General features: G+C 44.1%; 1 protein-coding gene and 1 pseudogene across 1 annotated transcript; both read left to right on the top strand.

The window, feature by feature from the left end:
* The first annotated feature begins 9,995 nt into the window (after nt 1-9,995).
* Nucleotides 9,996-11,252, top strand: LOC147964071 (uncharacterized). The gene has a single exon (XM_087528649.1). It carries the CDS (start codon nt 9,999-10,001, stop codon nt 11,244-11,246), a length of 1,248 nt encoding a protein of 415 aa, XP_087384775.1. The 5' UTR covers nt 9,996-9,998; the 3' UTR covers nt 11,247-11,252.
* Nucleotides 11,253-14,974: 3,722 nt separating this feature from the next.
* Nucleotides 14,975-16,241, top strand: LOC147964072 (uncharacterized; annotated as a pseudogene).
* The last annotated feature ends 5,363 nt before the right edge of the window (nt 16,242-21,604 follow it).

Here is a 21,604-nt window from a genome sequence, read left to right on the forward strand (position 1 = left end):
TCCTATTACATGGGATATGAACAAAAGGAAATACTTTAACACTCTCCACGAATGAAGAGTGGGTGGAGGGGTATATATAGCCTCCACACAAAATTGAACCATTACACACAAATCACCAAACTTGATGGGACCGAATCATATAACTCGAACAGACCGATTTAGTTCAAAATGTGAACGTTAGGATTTTCGGTGGGACCGATATGTCAACTCGGTGGGACCGATTCCATTAGGGTTAGGGCATAACGTAATCTTGGTGAGACCGATTACACAAACTCGGTGGGATCGATTTTGGTAATAGGCAAACAGAGAGTTGGTCAGGCAAACTCGGTGGGACCGATTCGCTCATCTCGGTTAGACCAAAACGTTACGAAGGGGAAACAGAGAGTTTGCGTTGCAATCTCGGTGGGACCGATCGCTCATCTCGGTTAGACCGAAATGTTACGAAGGGAAATAGAGAGTTTGCAATCCCATCTCGGTGAGACCGAGATCCCTATCGGTGAGACCGAAGTGACTAGGGTTTCTAGCAGTAGCTATGTCAAGTGAACTCGGTGGCGCCGGATAGAAGATTTCGGTGGGGCCGAGTTTGACTTTTGGTTTGGGACATATGTGGATATGCGAAAGTAGTTGAGGGTTTCTGGAGCATATCACTAAGCATTTTGAGCAAGCAACTCATTAAGCAACACCTCACCCTCTTTTAATAGTATTGGCTTTTCCTATGGACTCAATGTGATCTAGGATCACTAAAAGTAAAATGTAGAGTCTTGTGCTTTGAGCTTGAGCCAATCTTTTGTCCTTAGCATTTTGAGAGGTCCACTTTCTAATCCATGCCATGCCAATCATTGAGCTTTTTCTGAAATATTTATCTTCAAGTAGCATTAGCTCAATGAGCTATATGTTGTTAGGAATTACCAAAATCACTCAGGGATAGTTGCACTTTCAAGTGGCATAAGCAAAGTGGGTAAAAACTAGAGTGGCAAAAACAAAGTTTTCCCTATGTGAAAACGGGATTTTACTAGGGGTCGACCAGGGAAACGTGTCACATTTTGGTTGGCTGAAATAGTATTTGCTCGGGAGTTACTAGTGGATGGGCGACACTTAAGAAATCTGGAGTTAATTGCCTAAAAACCAGATCGGTTTAGATCTACAGTGAACCGGCCGGTTAACCCACATAAAGAAACGAAGAATAGAGGGATTTTAGAGAATAGAGAGGAGGAAGGACGTGCTCACCATGGGGAGGGAAGAGGGTGACGGCGGCTCCGGCAAGCAACGACGACCAGCGAGGAGGGGGTTGGGGCGGCGCGTCGAGGGAGTTCATGGGGTGGTGGAATTGGTCCTTGGGGAAGTCGGTGCAGAGCGGGGCGTGCTCATTTCTCTCGTGAACTCATGTGCTCCAGTGTTGACGGACGAGCTCGGGTAGGCTGTTTTGGTGTTTTTTTCATTTTCCAGTGTGAAATCTTCTCTCAATCCCTCCCTAATCTTTTCTTTCCTGGGCACAGGCTTACCTGGTTGACCGCCCACATTCATTCATTGTTCATTATGTTGTGGAATCGAACCACAGAGCTAGCACAATTGTGATTTAGAGTCCCATGTGTGAGACTAAAGAGGATTTTTAGTCCTCTGCTCTACCAGTCAGAAAGTAGAAGGACACTTCGCACCCGATTTGACACAGCCAGACTGGAAACACTGCTTGTCAACAGCATAGACTCTAGAAGCAACAAGTGGATGTCAAACGGGTGAGTTGCACGAAAGAAGTTGATTGACAGAAGAAGAAGGCCTAGGGTGGCTTACCAGAGTCAGGAATGGCCGGCGAACTTTGATGATCTACGGCGAAATCCAACTCGTTCTTGCGGTTGAAACGAGAGGGTTTGGGCGAAGGGTTTTGGGGAAATCGGTCGAGGGGAGGCTCGGCTATTTATAGGAAATCTTATTAGAAGGAAAGGATGATTCGGAGATCGAATCCAACAAAGAACAAGATCTAGTTAGTGTACAGAAGGAAAGAACATAGAAAGAAAGAAGGACGAAGAAAGGAAAGAAAAAAATAAAGGGAAGGAAGGGTGATGGGCTCCGCCAGGAGGGAAAAAGGGGGGGGGGGCTGGACTAGGTCGTCCTGGTGGTGGGTGGGGGGGGGGGGCTGCCTGAGTTGTGTTTTCCCTTTGTTTTTTTATGAAGCACAAAAGTGCTAGAAAAAAATAGCAAACAAACTCAGGAAAATTTGAAATTTTGCACAAAAATACCAGGGGATATGTAGATCCCTCTGAATTATTTATTTTTTCAAAATAAAATATATAAATATTTGTAAAAAAATTAGAGAGACAATCTGGTGCTAAAAATAAATTCAAAATGACTTTTAGAAAATATCAAATGGCTCCAAAATAATTACCAACTATTCCTCATGGTGGGATTCATGTTACCCTCACCCGTATTTAATATGTTTTAGAGGAAAATATTTTGAATGAAACCCAAATAAGCAAATATTCAATAAATCAAGAAAACAGCTATGCAAATTATTTCAATTTTTTTTCAAATTTGATTTGTGTGTTTCATAATTCATTTTCCCAATATTCTTACTGATGTTTGAAGGAGACATATTTGCTTCTCTCTTTATTTTATTTGAATAAATAAAAATGATTTTGAAACTCACATGGGAGAACTCCAAAGGGATTTTTTTAAAAGGTGATCCAAATGAACTTTCAAAATGATCCCTTTTAAACTTCCAACTCTCTTTCACTTATGTTTGAAGGAGTCCTTTTATCTTCTCCCATGAAATCATTAAATTGCATAAAGTTTCTGGGGTGAAATATTTTCAAATGGAATTGAAATCCCTTTTCATTTCTTTAACGGAAGAAGTCATATTATCTTCACTCCATGGTTTTGTGTTGAAATTAATTTGAATTCCTGTAAAGATACATAATGCAAGAATGAATAATAGGGAAAGTCATTTTATTTCCTCTCATTTAACTTTAATTTTTTAAAATTTCCACTCAATTTCAAACAACAACCACACAAGTAATCATTATTATTTGATTAATATAACATTTGAAAATTTAGAATTTTGGAATGTTACACTAGGTTACCACATTTACCGAGAGTAGCACTCGGAAAAGATAGTAGTGCTGAGTGGTACTCGGCAAAGATTAATACTCAACATCATTTAATTCCTCTTTTTCATGTAATCCTGCAGCAAAAACAGATATAACAATAATAAAATTATCTCAAAAATTGCAGACTCGTAATTTCCAGGGTGCTGAAATCCTAACAGTGCAATAAATGTCTCAAATATTGCAGGCGGGTCGAAAAAATGCGGAGGGCTTGGGACGTGTCATGCGATAGCCTCCTTTGAGAGCACGAGAAGTTTTGAGGCCAACGGAGCAACAATAGTCGCACTTTCTTTATAAACCGGACACGTTTCCTATCGATACCTAGAGATTAGCTCAGAGATATTATAGTTTACAAGCGGACTCTGATGAGCCTTATTCAAAACGCGTCCAAACTTTTATGAAGGGAAAGATGTACACAATGTGATGCGTCGATCAAATGACGATACACCCATATGTGTGATGGTGCAAGAGGTGTTTCCAGTTGGTTGACCGGCATTGCCCTTTCACAAATAGCTTCGAGAACATACAAGTGATACATGTGGGAAGTAATTCAAATTATTTATATCTATATCTATACCAATATACAAAGATTCAAAGGGACAAATGCAATTAATCTTGACCATCAAATCATGTCAATCCAACGACCTAGACTGCTTCATTGCCGAGCGCTCGACACGTTTATCGTGCAGTTATTTTCATGCCAAATATAGTACTAATCATATAATAATATATAAATAATATCCTACTTAATATTCACATGCATTTAATATACTTTCAAATTAACGTGCATTTTTCTGAAACATAATTGACTTTATTCCTCAAATAATAGCGAGATCGTTTACATAAGTGTGAGAAATAAAGTTAGGGATGACAGAATCCCAAAACATAGAAGAATATTCTCTAAAGGAACATTGTGCTAACTCATGAGCCATCATATTTGCTTCACGTAGACAGTGAAAATACTCCACAATCGCAAAGTTTAAAGATAATTGCTTGCATTCCGGTACAGTAGCAACGTCACGCCCCACAAGTTCAATAAAAAAACGAACCTTGGGGAATATTTTTAAGTGGGACGAGTCTACCTAGCGGCTAGCTGCTCGCTGGCCTGCCCGAGCGGCCGGCCTAAAATAAAAAAAAAATTAACCTGAAATCTCTTCCTAAACGAAAGACTCTTGCGCTAGGTGCCACAACCGCGAACCGTCTGGCGTTAGCAGCCAGCTCCTCGCTGTCGCTGACCGCCTAGCCCTCATCCGCTTCATCGCGCTCGCCGACGCCTCCGGCAATGGCCTGTTCGCATCCCCGCTCCTCGCCGCCCGTCGGCTCCGAGCTCTACCTCTCCGTCTTCAAGCACTTCTTCTTCTCCTGTCTCCTCCGATCCCGCTGCCTCCGCGTACACCCCGATTCACAAACCGCGCCCCGCATCCAGTCCTGGGTCTCCACCCGCCCACTGCCGGCGGCACACGCAAGCCGGGGCAAAAATCAGAGCTCTGTCTGTATCTCAAGCTGTTGTACGCCTGCCTTAGGGAGTTCGTGCCGACTGCGTGCAAGCCATTGCGCCGACTCATGGCACGCTCCTCCAGCGACCGACGCTGCCAACCCTTTCGCCCCCGCTGAGTTCTTCCTCCACATGCTCGTCGGGGACGACTTCTGGCCGCTGCCCGTGCAGATGTACCATGCCTTCATACTCAAGCTGCCCTCCCGTGCTCGAGCTGAGCGAGCGGTCAAGCTGCTCGTCAATGACGAGTCGTCATGTGCCTGAAGAGACTGTTGTGTTGGTGGTTCTGCACGCATGGCGTTTGAAGAAATGGCAGTGAGGAATGTGGTCTGCGATAGCCAGGTTTGATTCTGGAATCCCATGATACAGAGGCCTATGCATGAAGCGATGGTGTCCCTAACCAAAGCAACTAGGAGCTTCTTTGGTAAACCTCGGAGAGAAACAACCCTCACACACCTGCAGCTTAAGCTCATTCATAAGATTGATAGAAAACAATCAAGGAAATTACTTTGGTTAGAACATAGTTGGCTATGGTTGTAGTTCAAGTTGGATTTAACCCTTAGGAAGTTGCACAACAAGGTGGTACTAAGTTTGCTAAATGATGTTTTTTAAGTTAATCTATTTTTTTCTAGTCACTTTTTTGTTGGCATCCGCAACTGTTGTAGTTGCACACATAGTAGTTCTCAGTTGGATATGATCATTAAAATGTTGCACAACACGGCGACACTAAGTTTTCTAGATGATGTTTACTCTTAGGTTAATCTATTTTTTAGTCATTTTTTATGTTGGCATTCGTAGTAGTTGTAGTTGCACACATAGTATTTCTCAGTTAGATATGCTCGTTGAAAAGTTGCACAACATGGCGATACTAAGTTTTCTAGATGATGTTTACTCTTACGTTAATCTATTTTTTCTAGTCACTTTTTATGTTGGCATCCGTAGTAGTTGTAGTTGCATACATAGTATTTCTCAGTTAGATATGCTCATTGAAAAGTTACACAACATGGCGATACTAAGTTTGCTAGATGATATTTTTTATTAACTTCATCTATTTTTTCTAGTCACTTTTTTGTTGGCACCCGTAGTAGTTGTAGTTGCACATATAGTAGTTTTTAGTTGGATATAATAATTGGAAAGTTGCATGACACGATTATTCTAAGTTTGATAGATGATGTTTTTATTAAGTTAATCTATTTTTCCTATTCACTTTTTTATTGGAATCTACAATAGTTCTAATTGCACACATAGTAATTCTCAGTTAGATATGATACTTTCAGAGTTACAAAACGGAATGTTTTCAGAATAGATACCCAAAATAGACCCTTATAATCATTTGAACCCCACCAATCACCCCCTTTTCCTCTTTTCCTTTTCCTATCGTTTTCCCTGTAGATCCCGTTGCAATGGAACTCGAGGCTACCATGAGCTCGCCCTCCCTCCTCGACCGCGTCCATCAAGAGCATGTCGCTCCGCCTCGGCCACTCCCAAGCGCACCTGCACCTGCGCTCATCCGCCTCGACCGCGGGCATATTGATGGAAGTAGCCGCCACCACGAGCCCGGACGCCCGTCCGCCTCAACCATGGCCATCTCACCGGCAGTGGCGCTAGGAAGGAAGAGTAGGTCGCGTTTCGCTCCCTGCCTGGGCCGTTGTCTGCCTCGACCGCGGCCATCTTGCCTCCACCCCGTATGGCGCCGCCCATGCTCCATTCTCGTCATTCTTGACCACAAATGTCGTAATCTTCGGTTGTTCGAGCTCTGGTCAATGATTGAGACGGGGAATCGAACCTCCCCGTGAAGAATTAGAGATTGAAGCCGGCTCAATTGGATATGATCATTGGAAAGTTTCACACACAGCGATACTAAGTTGGCTAGATGACATGTCATGCTGGCATTGAATGTTTGGTACCTTAAATACTGTTCATGTATCTCTCTTTCGTATTTGAATGATATTAGCTTTTTAGCAACAAATTGATTTAGTTTGTATCGAAGTTGTTCTCTCTAATAGGGGCAAACACATTTCATGATTAAGCAGAAGAAGTTGCACAATCATGCTTTTAAAGTTGGTCATGGACTGTGAGGCAGTTGGCTGGTGTAGCTGCCGAAGTTGCACATCCTACTGGTAGGGATAGTTGGGGCGGGAGTGTCCACAGGTAGGGAAGAAAGCCGAACATCAACTGCGACTGTTGGGCCATGGCAGCAGATGTAGTTGTATATCTCACACGATAAGGTGTAGTTAAAAATGGTCTAATCTACACATCCACGAAATAAGGGGAAGTTGCACATGGACTACTAAACGGTTGGAGAGAAAAGCAGACGAAGTTGCACAACGGCTGGTAGGCAGTTAGCCGGGCAGCAGACGAAGTTGCACACCTTTGGGTAGGCAGTTGGTTGAGGGCAGTAGATGAAGTTGCAAATCTCAATGGCAAGGGTTGTTGAGGTGGTCAAACACTCTCATCAACATAATAGCTCACGCATGATTGTGGGAGTTGCACACGCACATCACCATAGTCACACACACAGGATCACGGAGCGACACACTCTTGTTGGCGTAGTCGCACACGCGTGACCGCGGAGCTGCACACTCTCGTCAGCATAGTCGCTCACGCATGGCAGCGGAGTAGCACACTCGTCTGCATAGTCGCACACGCATGACCACAAAGTTAGACACTCTTCGTCAGCATAGTCGCTCACGCATGGCAGCGGAGTAGCACACTCGTCTGCATAGTCGCACACGCGTGGCCACAAAGTTAGACACTCTTGTCGTCATAGTCGCCCACGCGCGGCCACGGAGTTGGACACTCTCGTTAGCATAGTCGCACACGCACGATACACAGTCTCATCGGCATAGTAGCTCATGCATAACTGTGGGAGTTGCACACGCTCGATCACAGAGCTGCACACTCTCGTCGGCATAGTAGCTAACACAAGGTCGTGGAGTTGCACACTCTCGTCGGCATAGTCGCACGCGCAAGAGTAGATTTGCACACTATTTTTTGGATAGTCACACACGCACGATCACAGAGTTGTACACTCTCTCCCGCACAATTCTACAAGTACGACCACAGAGTTGTACACCCTCGTCAATATAATCGCACACACGCCGCAGAGTTCCACACCCTGGTCGGCATAGTTTCTTACGCATAGAGCGGGATTGCACACACTCATCGGTTAGTTGTTCACGCACCACCGCGGGAGTTGCATATGTGCGGTGGCATAGTCGCATAATCAAATTTGCGGGAGTTGTCACACGCGGTGTCATTGTCACACATGCACAATCAAGGAGTTGCACACTCTCGCTGGCATAGTTGGCCGGGGCAACAGACGGAATTGCACATCCACTACTAGGTAGTTGCCCAAGGCAGCAAACAGTGAAAAATGCACATCTGCGGGCAGAGAGAAAGATTGCACACCGGCTACTAGGCAGTTGGCAAGTGCAGTACACGAAGTTGCACATCTCACTGGTAGTGGATAGTCTGGGGTGAAAACTTCAACAATGAAAACTGCAGTTCCACGTGTATGAGGAAAAGTTGCACACTGACTTTCCGGTAGTTGCACACTGACTGCTAGGCAGTTGCACAAAACGGACAATAAATTGCACAGAAAAAAGGTCGTCGAAACATACCCATGTGAGATCTAGTTTCGATGAGCATGTCATGATGATTCCAACAGTGAAAGAAGATCTTAATTTCGATGTTTGGTTAAAAAGTTAAGACATTTTTTAGGAAAATAGAATCCGAAGTAAATGCGTTCACACCAAAAACTGCATGTCCATGAGTTGGGAAAAGTTGCACGACGACTCTGAGATAGTTGTACATCGACAACTACGCAGTTGCACAAAATGGGGAGTAAATTGCACAAGAAAATTTTCATCGAAACATACCATGCAGGATCTAGTTTTTAAGAGCGCGCCACGAACAAAATAGCTCATTCTAGATAAGGAGATAAATATATTTGGACAATCTGAAGACCTAAAATAGAACAAAATTCTGAAGTGCGATGGAGATTATTGAGTTGTTACTAATAATTGCTACAAGAAAAAGAGGGAACTTAACAAACTGTGGGTGAAATGTAAGAGCCTGAATCATAACCTCTCTATGATCATTCTCATCAAAATATTCATAGCTTCATGCTATCTGAATCATCTAACGACTAGTAAAGGAAGTTGAGCGGATGCTAATCAGGTAAAGATCCACGTCACAGGCTACACTCAATTGAGGTGCATTTTCATAACTAATCATTAACTATATCAAGTCTAGAAGTAGGTTTTGGAGACACACTCCTTTGTGTAGCAACAATCATAGCCATAGGTGGAGCGGAAGCACTGGTCTTGGTAGCCAGTGGAGTTTTGATGTACATGTAGAAGAGCTTGTCCGCGTCCTCGTACTGAAGGTAGAGAAACTCCGCAACCGCAAGCATGATCTCCGTGACCGACGGCACAAGGCACATCCCCAGGTACTCCCTCCGTTTCTTTTTACTCCGCATATAAGAATTGGTCAAAGTCAAACTACACAAAATTTGACCAAATTTATATAAAAAAATATGAGCATCTATAATATTAAAACTATATAGTATGAAAATACATTTTGTGATGCATCTGATAATATTGATTTCATATTGTCAATGTTTATATTTTTTAATATAAAGTTAGTCAAACTTTGTAAAGCTTGACTTTGAACAAACCTTATATGCAGACTAAAAAGAAACGGAGGGAGTACATGATACTGTTCTTGTAAAGGAACGAGGCCAGATTCGGCGACAGGTGCTCAAACGTTGTTTCCATCAGGAACGGGATAACCTGCCAAGTAAGAAGACACCAATCAATTTACCAAGCTGGATGAGCCAGGCTGCAGATTCGGCCAGGGAGCAGCGATCCAAGTTTAGCTCCTCGTACCATCGTGGTGACATCCCTAGTGCCGCGGCCAACGGCGGGATCCAAGTGGAGGGATCATGAAGCGCTGCTTGGGGATGGCGGCGACAAAAGGTGTGGAAGGCGGCGAGCGCGTGGGCAGTCGGAGAGGCGGAGGCATGAGGAGTTAGAGGAGGGGAGGGCAGAGGGAGGGGAGAAGAGGGCGTCGGCCGGTAGATGACGGCGACCGCCTCCATGGCATGGCGGTTAGGAAGGAGCGGGCTGAGTTGGGGATGAAGACGTGGGTGGATAGCGACAAACCCCAGCGATTGAAATCGCCCGACCAGATATCACCTGCCACCATGCGCGCGACCGTTCAGGGAGATCGTGCGGCCAGCGTGCGGCCGCTCGCGAAAGCCAGATAGTGCGCGTGCACTTTCTAGTATTTAGGTTTTAAGTGGCCCGCCTCAAATCGTGAAATTATAGCCCGCTGGCTCACCTCGCACAGCACGACACACCACACCCCACCCGGCGGGGGCGGTTGATCTGCCGCCCACCATGGCACCGCCGGCGCCGTACATCGTCGACGAGATCCTGGAGGAGATCTTCCTTCGCCTACCCATCCTGGCCGCGCTCGTCCGCGCCTCAACCGCGAGCCCCCGCTTCCGCCGCATCATCAGGGCGCGCTCCTTCCTCCGCCGCTTCCGCGCTCTCCATCCGTCTCCACTCGTGGGATTCGCCCTTGACAAACATGGCTTCCACCAAGCCCAAGAACCCCATCCCTCCGCCCCGCTTGCCCGCGCCCTTGCCGACGGCGCAGATTTCACCTACTCCTTCGTCCCCAAGCCCAATGATGATCCGCTCAGCCCCTGGTGCCACCGTGACGTTCGCGACGGCCGCGTCCTCCTCGAGTGCAGCTACCTGTGGGACAAAAAGCCAGTCTTTACACACCTGGCGGTGTGCGATCCCTGGTCACGGAGAAACACGCTGCTCTTTCCCATACCAGAGGAGATGACCGTCCAGCAAGAGCGCCTTATCGAGTTCGAGCCTATGCTCGCTCCCATTGGCGGGGATGAGGATGAGAATGAGGATGAGACCTCGTTCAAGGTGATCTGCACGGCGCGCTACGAAACCAAGCTGGTCACGTTTGTCTACTCTTCCGTCGCCGTTGAATGGTGTATAGCTGCATCTCCCAGCTGGAACTCTTTGGGCACAGATGAGCCCCCTGGGAAAGGCTTCTCGTATTGCAATTATTTGCGTGGCTGCTTCTACTGGAGCTCTCTTTGGAAAGACAAGCTTCTCGTGCTGGACACACGCACAATGGAGTTCTCCACTGTCAACATTCTCACCGGCTACCATGTGCAGCTTATAAACCAGCCTGGTCAGAGTGTGTGCATGCCTACCATTGTTGATGGTACAGAAGGAGCCCTTGAGATGTTTACTCTTGTTGGTCATTGCAAGCCTACCTCGTTTTATATTTATCATACAAGTCAGCAAAACAATGGCGGACCTTCCAATGAGTGGCAACTGAAAAATGTTATAGCATTGCCTCCCCGATGTCTCTATTATACCATGGGTGCAACTGAGGGATTCTTATTCCTTCGAGGTGTTCGAGAAGCTCGGTGGGATGACAATAGACATGGGGTCTTTCCTGTGTATAATGATATCGATTTTTTCTCTCTGGATGTCAAGACTTCAGAACTTAAGAAGGTCTGCAGCCGCAGGGCAACAATCTTTGATCGTCATCCCAATCGTGCTCACCCATTATTTGGCTTCCCGCCATCATTGTCGAAACCGACCCTATGAACTACAAAGCGGTAAGCCTGTTTTCATAGTATTGCTTATACTTTTGGAGTTTTTCTCTTGTAAAGTTGTAGATTAATGGCAAGCTTATTCTGTTCGTCCTTATGAATTATGGAGCTTTGCTGTCCTAATTTAGAATGTAGAAAGTTAAGGGCTCATGCGATTGTTAGAACTTGTCAAACCTGGAAAGGTTACGGAATATCTGGCTAATCTATGGTAACACTCCTCGAGTGCATAGTTTTAGCTAAGACCTTTGAAGAACAAGAGTAGAAACTAGACAAACATACATCCGCAATGAAATAATATGGTAACACATGCAAGTTTTCAGTCACATCTTTATCCCACAACCAATACCCATCAGCTTTGTAAATTTACTCAGGTTGAGTTAAAACCCACTCAGGTTGGCTGGATTTTCCCGTCCCAGCCCCCTGAAGTAAATCAGGCCATTTTGGTCCTTTGCATTTGAGTTTCTCTGGTGCAACTGTTTGACCAAGCTGGATGTGATGACGCTGCTCTCAGTGCCACAATTGATCCTATTCAAGCTAATCTCATGCTTGATTACAACCTCTAGGAATTTGTCAAATTACAACAGGTGAAAAACTAGTTTGTTGGAGCCAATCTCAATCTTGTTGGGTATATGAGTCTTGCTCAATATCATGCTGTTCAGATTGTTGATAGCCCTCAGCCCCTGGAGATTTTGTAGTGGGAACTGAAAACTTCATAATTCTGGCCTTAGGAGTTAATACTCTCATGGTGTGTCTTGTAGAAAGTTAGCTACATATGGTTTAATTTATGGAAAGAACACAATAGGCGTCTTTTCATAGATGGATTCCTTGAAGTGGATCAGGTGGTTTTCCTCTCTGATATGCGATTGCACTGGACAGCGCCAAGCAACAATCAATGGTCCTACCTAGTTGTGTCACCGGTAGCAAGTGATCTATCTTATGCACTTTGTGAGGGAGTGGTACCCCCACTGTCCTAATTAAAGGGTTCATCTGTACATTAAAACTCTTCTCCTCAGAATATATTATCCACTATATATCTAATACTCTACTATCTATGGACGAGGACTTGCGGCACACAAGTGCGGGGGCACTGAGGGCCTGGTACTAGCTTTTTATTTTGGCTTCCGATTTTCAAAGTTCTATATCTTTTAAACAAAAAATCCAAATTAACTTATGTTTTCATATTCATGTTTCTCGTGACCAGCGCTTTGAATGAATATATTTTGATGACTTATAAAAATGTTAAGTTTTGAATGTTGAAACTTAGTACGAACGACCGATAAAAATCAATTATTTTGTGTCTACGACCGACAGAAAAATTTGCTTAAAATTATATCTCTGGAACTTGTTGAAACTTTGCATTTTTAGATGCAAAAACCGTAAGTTTCATCGTTGAAACTTAAATTTTTTCAAGGGATTTTCTTTTTTAGTGTGCACTTGTGCGGGATTCAACTACTTTGCGAATCGCGGGGCAAATCGAGCGGGCGACAGCGATTGGCAGGTGAGTGCCCCCGCACTTACATGCCCCTACGAATTTCCGTACCATCTACTATCTATCTACTACTACTACTTATAAAAGCATGAGTTTGGTGAATCGAAATGATGTCAGCCATTCAACCACCTTTCCAACGTCTCATGCAGCTGGTCGGATGATGTATCCATCACATCATCCATAATATGGGAACATTAATTGCATTAATCATAATTTCAAAATGACATTAATTGTAATCAATCTTGGAGTAAATGTAGCTAATCTTCAAAATAATATTACTATCGAATTGGATGTGTGTTGCACATGGACGGTTACTAGTGAATCGATGTTGTCCTGTTGGTTCTTGGTTTTTATTGTGCTATGCATAATACAGATCTTTTGAAATTTATAATACTTAGTTTCTGGATGTTTTACTCCAAAACTGTTATAAGATGGCTGTGAGACTTCTCCAATCATGAATTAGTTTGCTTGTCATTTTTTGCCATCTGTACTGATCAATTACGGTTAGCGGGTCTTATTCTGAAACCGCAGAAGCAAAGATTTTTACATCCACATCGGCTTTCTAACTAAATATATCTGCAGGGGTGAATCTCACTTGCTTTTGGGATCTCTTATCTGGGCCACGCATCTGGCGATATTGAGTAGAGACGGAGGATGCTTAAGATGATGCGGTGCAACCAATATGCTGGCTGGATTTAGTACTGGGGTGTTGGCAATGTTACTTTGTCTAGCACTATAATATGTAAGGGACGTACTGTTTTCCTGTGACCTAGTATTACGGTGGTGTGCATTGTCACTCTCTGCTTGTTATTGTCTGGATCTCATTGTCACTCTCAGCAGTGTTCAGCTTGTTTACGATCTACTAGCTTTTGTGACTTGAGCCCCTTTGGAAGGTAGGATTTAAGGAATTTTGCAGTGTTTCTATCCATACGAATTACTTTCTCTATGAAGATGTAGTCGTGTGAATTCTGGAGCGGCTCAATCCATATAAATTTGGAGGAATTTAATTTAACACAATAATATGGAGGAATTCTCACAAAAAGTTTGAACTCACAGACTAAGTTTTTCTTTATTTTGTATCTAGCTCTCCCAACCTTTTCCTTTTGAAATTGTTAAGCTGTCATTTGTTTTGTCTGATCAGTAGACGCATACAAAATCTAACAGACTCCTATGGTCGCACCCATTGTGCCGTAATGCGAAGACTCTGAATTGTCTTATGGAACTTTTGAAACACATAAATGCATTTAGTAAAAGCAAGACTTACATGGCAATATTTTGGGCACCCATTAATATAAAATGAATGAGCAAATATGATTAGGTAGCATATCAACCACTGTCATGATTGCTTTTTTATTTCCCTATATATTGTTGGAATTTCCATTTCCGATCTCTTATGTTTTAGATGTTGGATCGTGTTCTTAATGACATTGAATTGGGAATAAAAGTGTGCTCTCTTGTAGAGTAAAGGTGTGCTCCATGTGATGGATCACAACCAACCCGGAGAGGAAAAGGGTAGGTGTGCTCATGTGAGAATCAGTCCTATGCTCACATAGACACAACACATATGTGCTCCATGGGTGTTCAGCACATCAAACTCACATAGACACAACACATGTGTGCTCCATGGGTGTTTAGCACATCAAAACCAAAAAATAAGAAAAAGAAGGTGTGCTCCGGCACGAAGCACATGTCCCATGGTTTGAGCATATCGAAACCACAAAGGAAAAAAAAAGGTGGTGTGCTTCTACACGAAGCGCACATGTGTTCTCTCTGAAAGCACAGGTGTGCTCCCCCACGGTGGAGCACAATCAACCTAGAAAAGGGGAAAGGAAAAAAATTATGCTACAATCTATCCTTTTGTCACGTGTCAAACGCAAAGTGCACCATGATCGTCTTTCGTTGCACCAATTGTCATGTTGGGCAGTGATGTACGACGACCTTCGCGAAGGGTGTCCGTTAACTAATAACTTTGAAGAAAGAATTGTTCCATGCTAGCATCTTGCTTTCCTAGGAGAGAATGCGGGATCCTGCTAAAAACCCTGTAGAATTGCATCGGTCAAGAAACCTTGTAGAATTGCAATGTACGGTATGAAATTAACCCATATATAGAATAAGTAGTGGCATCGTTTCTTTGGCCCCAAAAGAATTTTGCGTGTCAAAAACTGAAAACACCCGCTCATTCCCTCGCCCGCCGGTAACCCCGACCAAAACCTAACCCCGACGATCCCCTTCCTCCCCCGCCCCGGCGGCAGCCGGCGGCGGCCCAGCTAGCGCCGCACCTCGTCGACGAGATCCTGGAGGAGATCTTCCCCCGCCTTCCCACACCGACCGCGCCTCCACCGCCTGCGCGTCCTTCCGCCGCATCATCGCCGCGTGCTCGTTCCTCCGCGGTTACCGCGCCCTCCACCCGCCGCCACTCCTCGGGTTCGCCACCGAAGAAGGCGGCTTCCGCCCGGCCCAGGATCCCCACCCCTCCGCCCCGCTCGCCCGCGCCCTCGTCGACGGCGCTGGTTTCAGCTACTCCTATGTCCCAAAGCCCGGCGATGGCGGTGTGTTCACCCCTTGGTGCCCCCGCGACGTGCGTGATGGCCGCGTCCTCCTCTTGTGCAACCACTGGCTTCGCCGGTGGGCCATGACCATCAGCAGGTCAGTCCTCGCGATGTGCGTGGGATCCCCTGTCACGGAGATACTTGCTGCTCCCACCCATACCTGTGGACAGGACTCCTCAGTCCTCACCCACACCAAGAGCATCTTCATCGATTCGAGCCTGTCCTCGCTCCCACCGGCGACAGCGATCGAGGATGAGACGTCGTTCAAGGTGATCTGCTGGGCGGACTATAAAAGCAAGTTCGTCATGTTTGTCTTCTCGTCTGCCACCGGAAAACGGTGTATAGCTGCTTCTTCCAGTTGGAGCTCATTTGGTACGGTTAAGACATTTCGGGAATCATTGTCCTATTTTAACTATTTCTGCGGCCGATTGTACTGGACGGCACCTTGGGGCCGGGAACAAGCTGCTTTTTCTTGACACGTGCAGGATGGAGTTTTCTACTGTCGACATCCTCAACACCTCCCATATGCAGCTTATAGATCAGCCGGAGCAGAGCGGATGCATGTCTTCCATTGTTGTGGCTACAGAAGGAGCCATTGAGATGTTTACTCTAGTTGTGGATCGCAGTCCAAACGGCTCATTTTATCTCCATCATACAACTCAGCAAAATGATGGCCACTCTTCCAACAATTGTCAGCTAAAAATTGGCATAGCATTGCCTCATGGATTGCATTATTATATTTTGGGTGCAACTGAGAAATTCTTATTCCTTCGAGGTGTTTAACAAGCTCGGTGCGATGATGATTTACGAAGGTATGAAGATTTATTTTCGCTGGATGTCGAGACTTCTGAACGTAAGAAGGTTCATGGAGGAGCACCATGCACTATCAATGCTGCCATGCCTGTTTACCCATACTTTGGCTTCCCGCCATCATTGTCAAAACCAACTTCATGAAGTGGTAAGTTTGTCGCTGTACTAAGTGTTTGCATATTTCTTTATATTCCATCTTCTGAAGTGAAAATCTTAGTTCAATTATGATTGTGGTAGATTTTTCAATCTTAATTGTAAATGCAAGTTGTGTAAGTAGTCAAGTACTCATTGTTGGTTTCTGTCCTGTTCAACAATTTCGTAGTGGCTAAGAAATAAGGAAAAAAAATCAGTTTCATACTTGGAAAGGGCATTTATATCCCTCTAGTATACCCAATGAAAAAAACGCTCCTAGGTGCTCACCTGGGTGTGCTTAAGCGCGGGGCGTTGGCATAATGGCTTGCTTTGGCCATAGGCGCTTTGAAAAGCGACTGACGAGGAATCCTTGAGCATACCGTTGATCATTTGTGTAGGTGATATATTACTCCCTTTGTAAACTAATATAAGAGCGTTTAGATCACTAAAGTAGTGTTCTAAACGCTCTTATATTAGTTTACGGAGGGAGTACCTTTGAAGAACATAACTGGAAAATAAACTAGACAAACGTAAACCCATAATTAACTTTAATACACTGTATGTTCAAGCCTAGCTCTGAATGCTCTGTTTGGAAAATCAAACTTTCAATTGAGAGCCTCCATAGGTAGTGTATTGGGAAAAAAAATATATGGAACAGCTCTGAAATTTGCCCACCTTATTGACAGCATGAAGCTTATAGAACAACCTAATTTGAAAAGGTCAACTTTCCTATATCTTCTTCTCCTTTCAGTGTATGTCATCGCAGGTGAGGAAGACTAGCGCCAGAAGAAAAACTGAGGACAAAATTGAGGCAGTTAAATTTATGCATTCACTGAACCCATAGTATTTGATCAATACATGGTGTCGGTAGCTAGGGAACAAATGAACTGAGATTAATCAGAGTCATAAGCTAAGATTTCTTTCGAAATAGAACATCAAACTGTATGGCAGCAACTTATTTCCACCAAGGAGATACCCAAGATTATGTCCTACACAGTAACAACAAACAGACCACAGTATATCGAAACTGTGCCATCCAGTGGCCAGTAATATCAAAACAAAAGCTTAGCTCACATCAGAACCAAGAAACCATAACCCCTCAACACCAACATATCATGCACCATCCTCCCAGAATTTACATGAACCAATTGTTAGAGCTAAACTTATACCCCCTCTGTAAACTTATATAGTGATCTAAACGCTCTTATATTAGTTTACGGAGGGAGTATTTCAGAACCAATTCCAATAATGGAGCATTGGATGGACCAAATTCAACTTATACTGTTCTGTTTCAGCAATACATATATGTTAACTGTTGAAGTGGCTTGCAATTACAGCTCTACGTTACTCCTACTGGCGTCATCCATGAAAGAACTTGTCTTGGTGTAAGGAAGATGAGATACTGTAAGTCCTACAACCACATGTAATTAGTGTGAATCAGTAAATCGTATATGGTGTTTGGAGCTTATTGTCAACAACAATAGTCAGTAGTAGCAGTGTTTGAGACTCTGGAAGTGTACACACGGTCAGCAGCATCAAATTTTACAAATCGTGAGCACAAATACGTGGATAATAAGATGAGATATGTGAGTACATGTATACTAACCTGCGCGGCAACCAATGCAAATCGTGAGATTTAGAATTGCCCGAACTAACCACCAGAACCAGTTCAGCAGTTCCAATACCTCAACTGAGATGTGAGAGCACCTGCAGCAGAACCAGTGTCCTGCGAATTGGGAGCAAAACACACACACACACACACACACACACACAAAACAGTATCAATCAGAAGGGATCCGACTCAGTATCAGCAAGTAACTGGATGGAAGATGTGAGGAAGGAGGGGCGGTAAACTGCAGCGGCAACCGGGTGAGAAGCATGGCTAGGAGAGGTGACATTGCCGAGTAGGGAGGGGAATGATCAGTAGAAGGGTGGAGATGATATAGAAGCGCATCAAATAAAGGAAGAAGATGAATCGAATAAAGGAAGAAACTGAATAAGAATCGTAACCGACCTGCAATAATTGGTCGCCGGCTAGTGGTGCACATCGACTGTGATTATAAACCAAAGGTGATTTTCTTCTAAGCAAGCATAACAATCAACTTGTAACTGGAAAGTAACCCTTCCACAAACCGTGTAAGGATTGTATTGATCAGGCCTATAATGAAAGCAATATGTGTGATAATCCAACTTGGTAAGTGTTTTACATGCTTTTTCGTGCAATAAGTGGGCATCGGTGTATCAAATACCTAAATGGAACCCAACATGACCATATGGAAATAATAGAGGATATTGCAAGGCCATAAGAGCAGGGTGCAAGTTTGATATAGGGTGCAGACCTCTATCATGCACAATAATATCGCGTTTGTAACTGTCTGGTGTGAAGCCACTAACAATTAAGAGAGCAAGATCATCGAATGTTGCTAAATTGTACCGGACATCAGTGTCTAGTTGAGGAGCTAATAGCCTAATTGCTTCACAAGTGGGTTTACATTAGAACATTCTCTAATTCATTCTCCAGCAATTTATTTCCTTATAATCATGATAAATGTTTATTATTCATGCTAGAATTGTATTAACCGGAAACATAATACATGTGTGAATACATAGACAAACAAAGTGTCGCTAGTATGCCTCTACTTGACTAGCTCGTTAATCAAAGATGGTTATGTTTCCTAACCATGAACAATGAGTTGTTATTTGATTAACGGGATCATATCATTGAGAGAATGATCTGATTGACATGACCCATTCCATTAGCTTAGCACCCGATCGTTTAGTATGTTGCTATTGCTTTCTTCATGACTTATACATGTTCCTATAACTATGAGATTATGCAACTCCCGTTTACCGGAGGAACACTTTCGGTACTACCAAACGTCACAACGTAACTGGGTGATTATAAAGGAGTACTACAGGTGTCTCCAAAGGTACATGTTGGGTTGGCGTATTTCGAGATTAGGTTTTGTCACTCCGATTGTCGGAGAGGTATCTCTGGGCCCTCTCGGTAATGCACATCACTTAAGCCTTGCAAGCATTGCAACTAAATGAGTTAGTTGCGGGATGATGTATTACAGAACGAGTAAAGAGACTTGCCGGTAACGAGATTGAACTAGGTATTGGAATACCGACGATCGAATCTCGGGCAAGTAACATACCGATGACAAAGGGAACAACGTATGTTGTTATGCGGTCTGACCGATAAAGATCTTCGTAGAATATGTAGGAGCCAATATGGGCATCTAGGTCCCGCTATTGGTTATTGACCGGAGACGTGTCTCGGTCATGTCTACATTGTTCTCGAACCCGTAGGGTCCGCACGCTTAAGGTTACGATGACAGTTATATTATGAGTTTATGCATTTTGATGTACCGAAGGTTGTTCGGAGTCCCGGATGTGATCACGGACATGACGAGGAGTCTCGAAATGGTCGAGACATAAAGATTGATATATTGGAAGCCTATGTTTGGACATCGGAAGTGTTCCGGGTGATATCGGGATTTTACCGGAGTACCGGGAGGTTACCGGAACCCCCCCCCCCCCCGGGAGCTAAATGGGCCATGATGGGCCTTAGTGGAAAAGAGAAGAGGCAGCCCTTCATGGGCTGCGCGCCTCCCCCTTCCCCTAGTCCTATTAGGACTAGGAGAGGTGGCCGGCCCTCTCTCTCTCTTTTCCCCCTCCGCGAATCCTATTCCAACTAGGATTGGGGGGGGGGGGGGGAATCCTACTCCCAGAGGGAGTAGGACTCTCCTGGCGCGCCACACCTTGGCCGGCCAGCCTCCCCCCTCTAGTCCTTTATATACTGAGGCAGAGGCACCCTAGAACACACAAGTTGATCCACGTGATCTATTCCTTAGCCGTGTGTGGCGCCCCCTGCCACCATAGTCCTCGATAATATTGTAGCGGTGCTTAGGTGAAGCCCTGCAGCAGTAGTACATCAAGATCGTCACCACGCCGTCGTGCTGACGGAACTCTTCCCCGACACTTTCCTGGATCGGAGTCCGGGGATCGTCATCGAGCTGAACGTGTGCTCGAACTCGGAGGTGCCGTAGTTTTGGTGCTTGATCGGTTGGATCGTGAAGACGTACGACTACTTCCTCTATGTTGTGTCAATGCTTCTGCAGTCGGTCTGCGTGGGTACGTAGACAACACTCTCCCCTCTCGTTGCTATACATCACATGATCTTGCGTGTGCGTAGGAAATTTTTTGAAATTACTACGAAACCCAACAGTAACAGCATATCGTACTCATTTATTGGCCACGAAGATACGTCTGGATGTTCCATTTGTACAAGGGAGTTCACCTCCAAGGTATTGTTAGCTATTTCTGCCCTCTGAAATATAAATGTGAAGTTCATATGAAGTACATAACTAATTACTACTATCTATCCTGTTACATGTAAAGAAAGAAGCTTACCAGCTGCCTTATTTTTTTAAGAACTGCCTTGCTGCATTTACCAGTAGAATTTAAAAATTGAAACTCTTTTTTCTTGTTGTGCATGAGAATTGTTATCCAGTGACTTTCTTCCACATGAAAAGGAAAGTATGCCTACAACAAAGTTTAGTCAAGTTCTTGGACACACAATTAGTTATGTACTACGAAGGATCATACAAATGTGAAATACCTTATCTGTAATGAAATACTCCTCATTAACTCTAGACACCATTTTAGTTTGGTTTGTGAAATGCTCTATAAAATGGTGCTTAGAGTTCTTAACCTTTCCTTCAGCACGAAGAATAAGCCAGTGTGACACCCAAGATGATAAAATGTGACGGTCAGGACGAGGATTATGGGTCTGCATATGGTTGCAATAACTATTGATGACCTGAAAATAACATAACAGCAATACTCCTCTTAGAAAAAATTAAATATGACATGTAAAACTTCATATAATTGTTGTAATACTTACACCGCCATGCAACCATTTTTTCGCAATGATGGATTGAAGCATATCAGGTGTACATGTTTCCCCAGCAATTCCTGTCATGTGCACGACAGTTTTCCTACTAAGCTTCGCCGAGTCTGATAGTGTCTTGATATAAACCTTCGCGGCCTCTATGTGATCCTCGGTAATGTAATCGGTATTAATCAGAACGTCTCTTATACCAAACAAACCTAAAATATAATCAAACAATGAGTAAATAAATTGTGCATGGAAGGAATGAAATATCTTCAAAACAAAGTACATAACACTTACTTTTCTTTGGACGCTTACGTCCACCGATCTGCTGGAAGGGTGAAAGAACGTACTTTGACTTTTTTCTCTTGCGTTTCCCATCATTCTCCTCAGTGCCACTTTCTTTCGCATTCCCATCATTCTCCTTAGTGCCACTTTCTTTCGCATTCCCATCATTCTCCTTAGTGCCACTTTCT

The sequence above is a fragment of the Triticum urartu genome, chromosome 6A (assembly GCF_056163025.1).
Source record: "Triticum urartu cultivar PI428250 chromosome 6A, HENAU_Tu73, whole genome shotgun sequence".
Taxonomy (NCBI): Eukaryota; Viridiplantae; Streptophyta; class Magnoliopsida; order Poales; family Poaceae; genus Triticum; species Triticum urartu.

Coding starts and splice junctions, on each gene's coding strand:
- LOC147964071 (XM_087528649.1), top strand. CDS start 9,999: ATGGCACCGCCGGCGCCGTACATCGTCGACGAGATCCTGGAGGAGATC.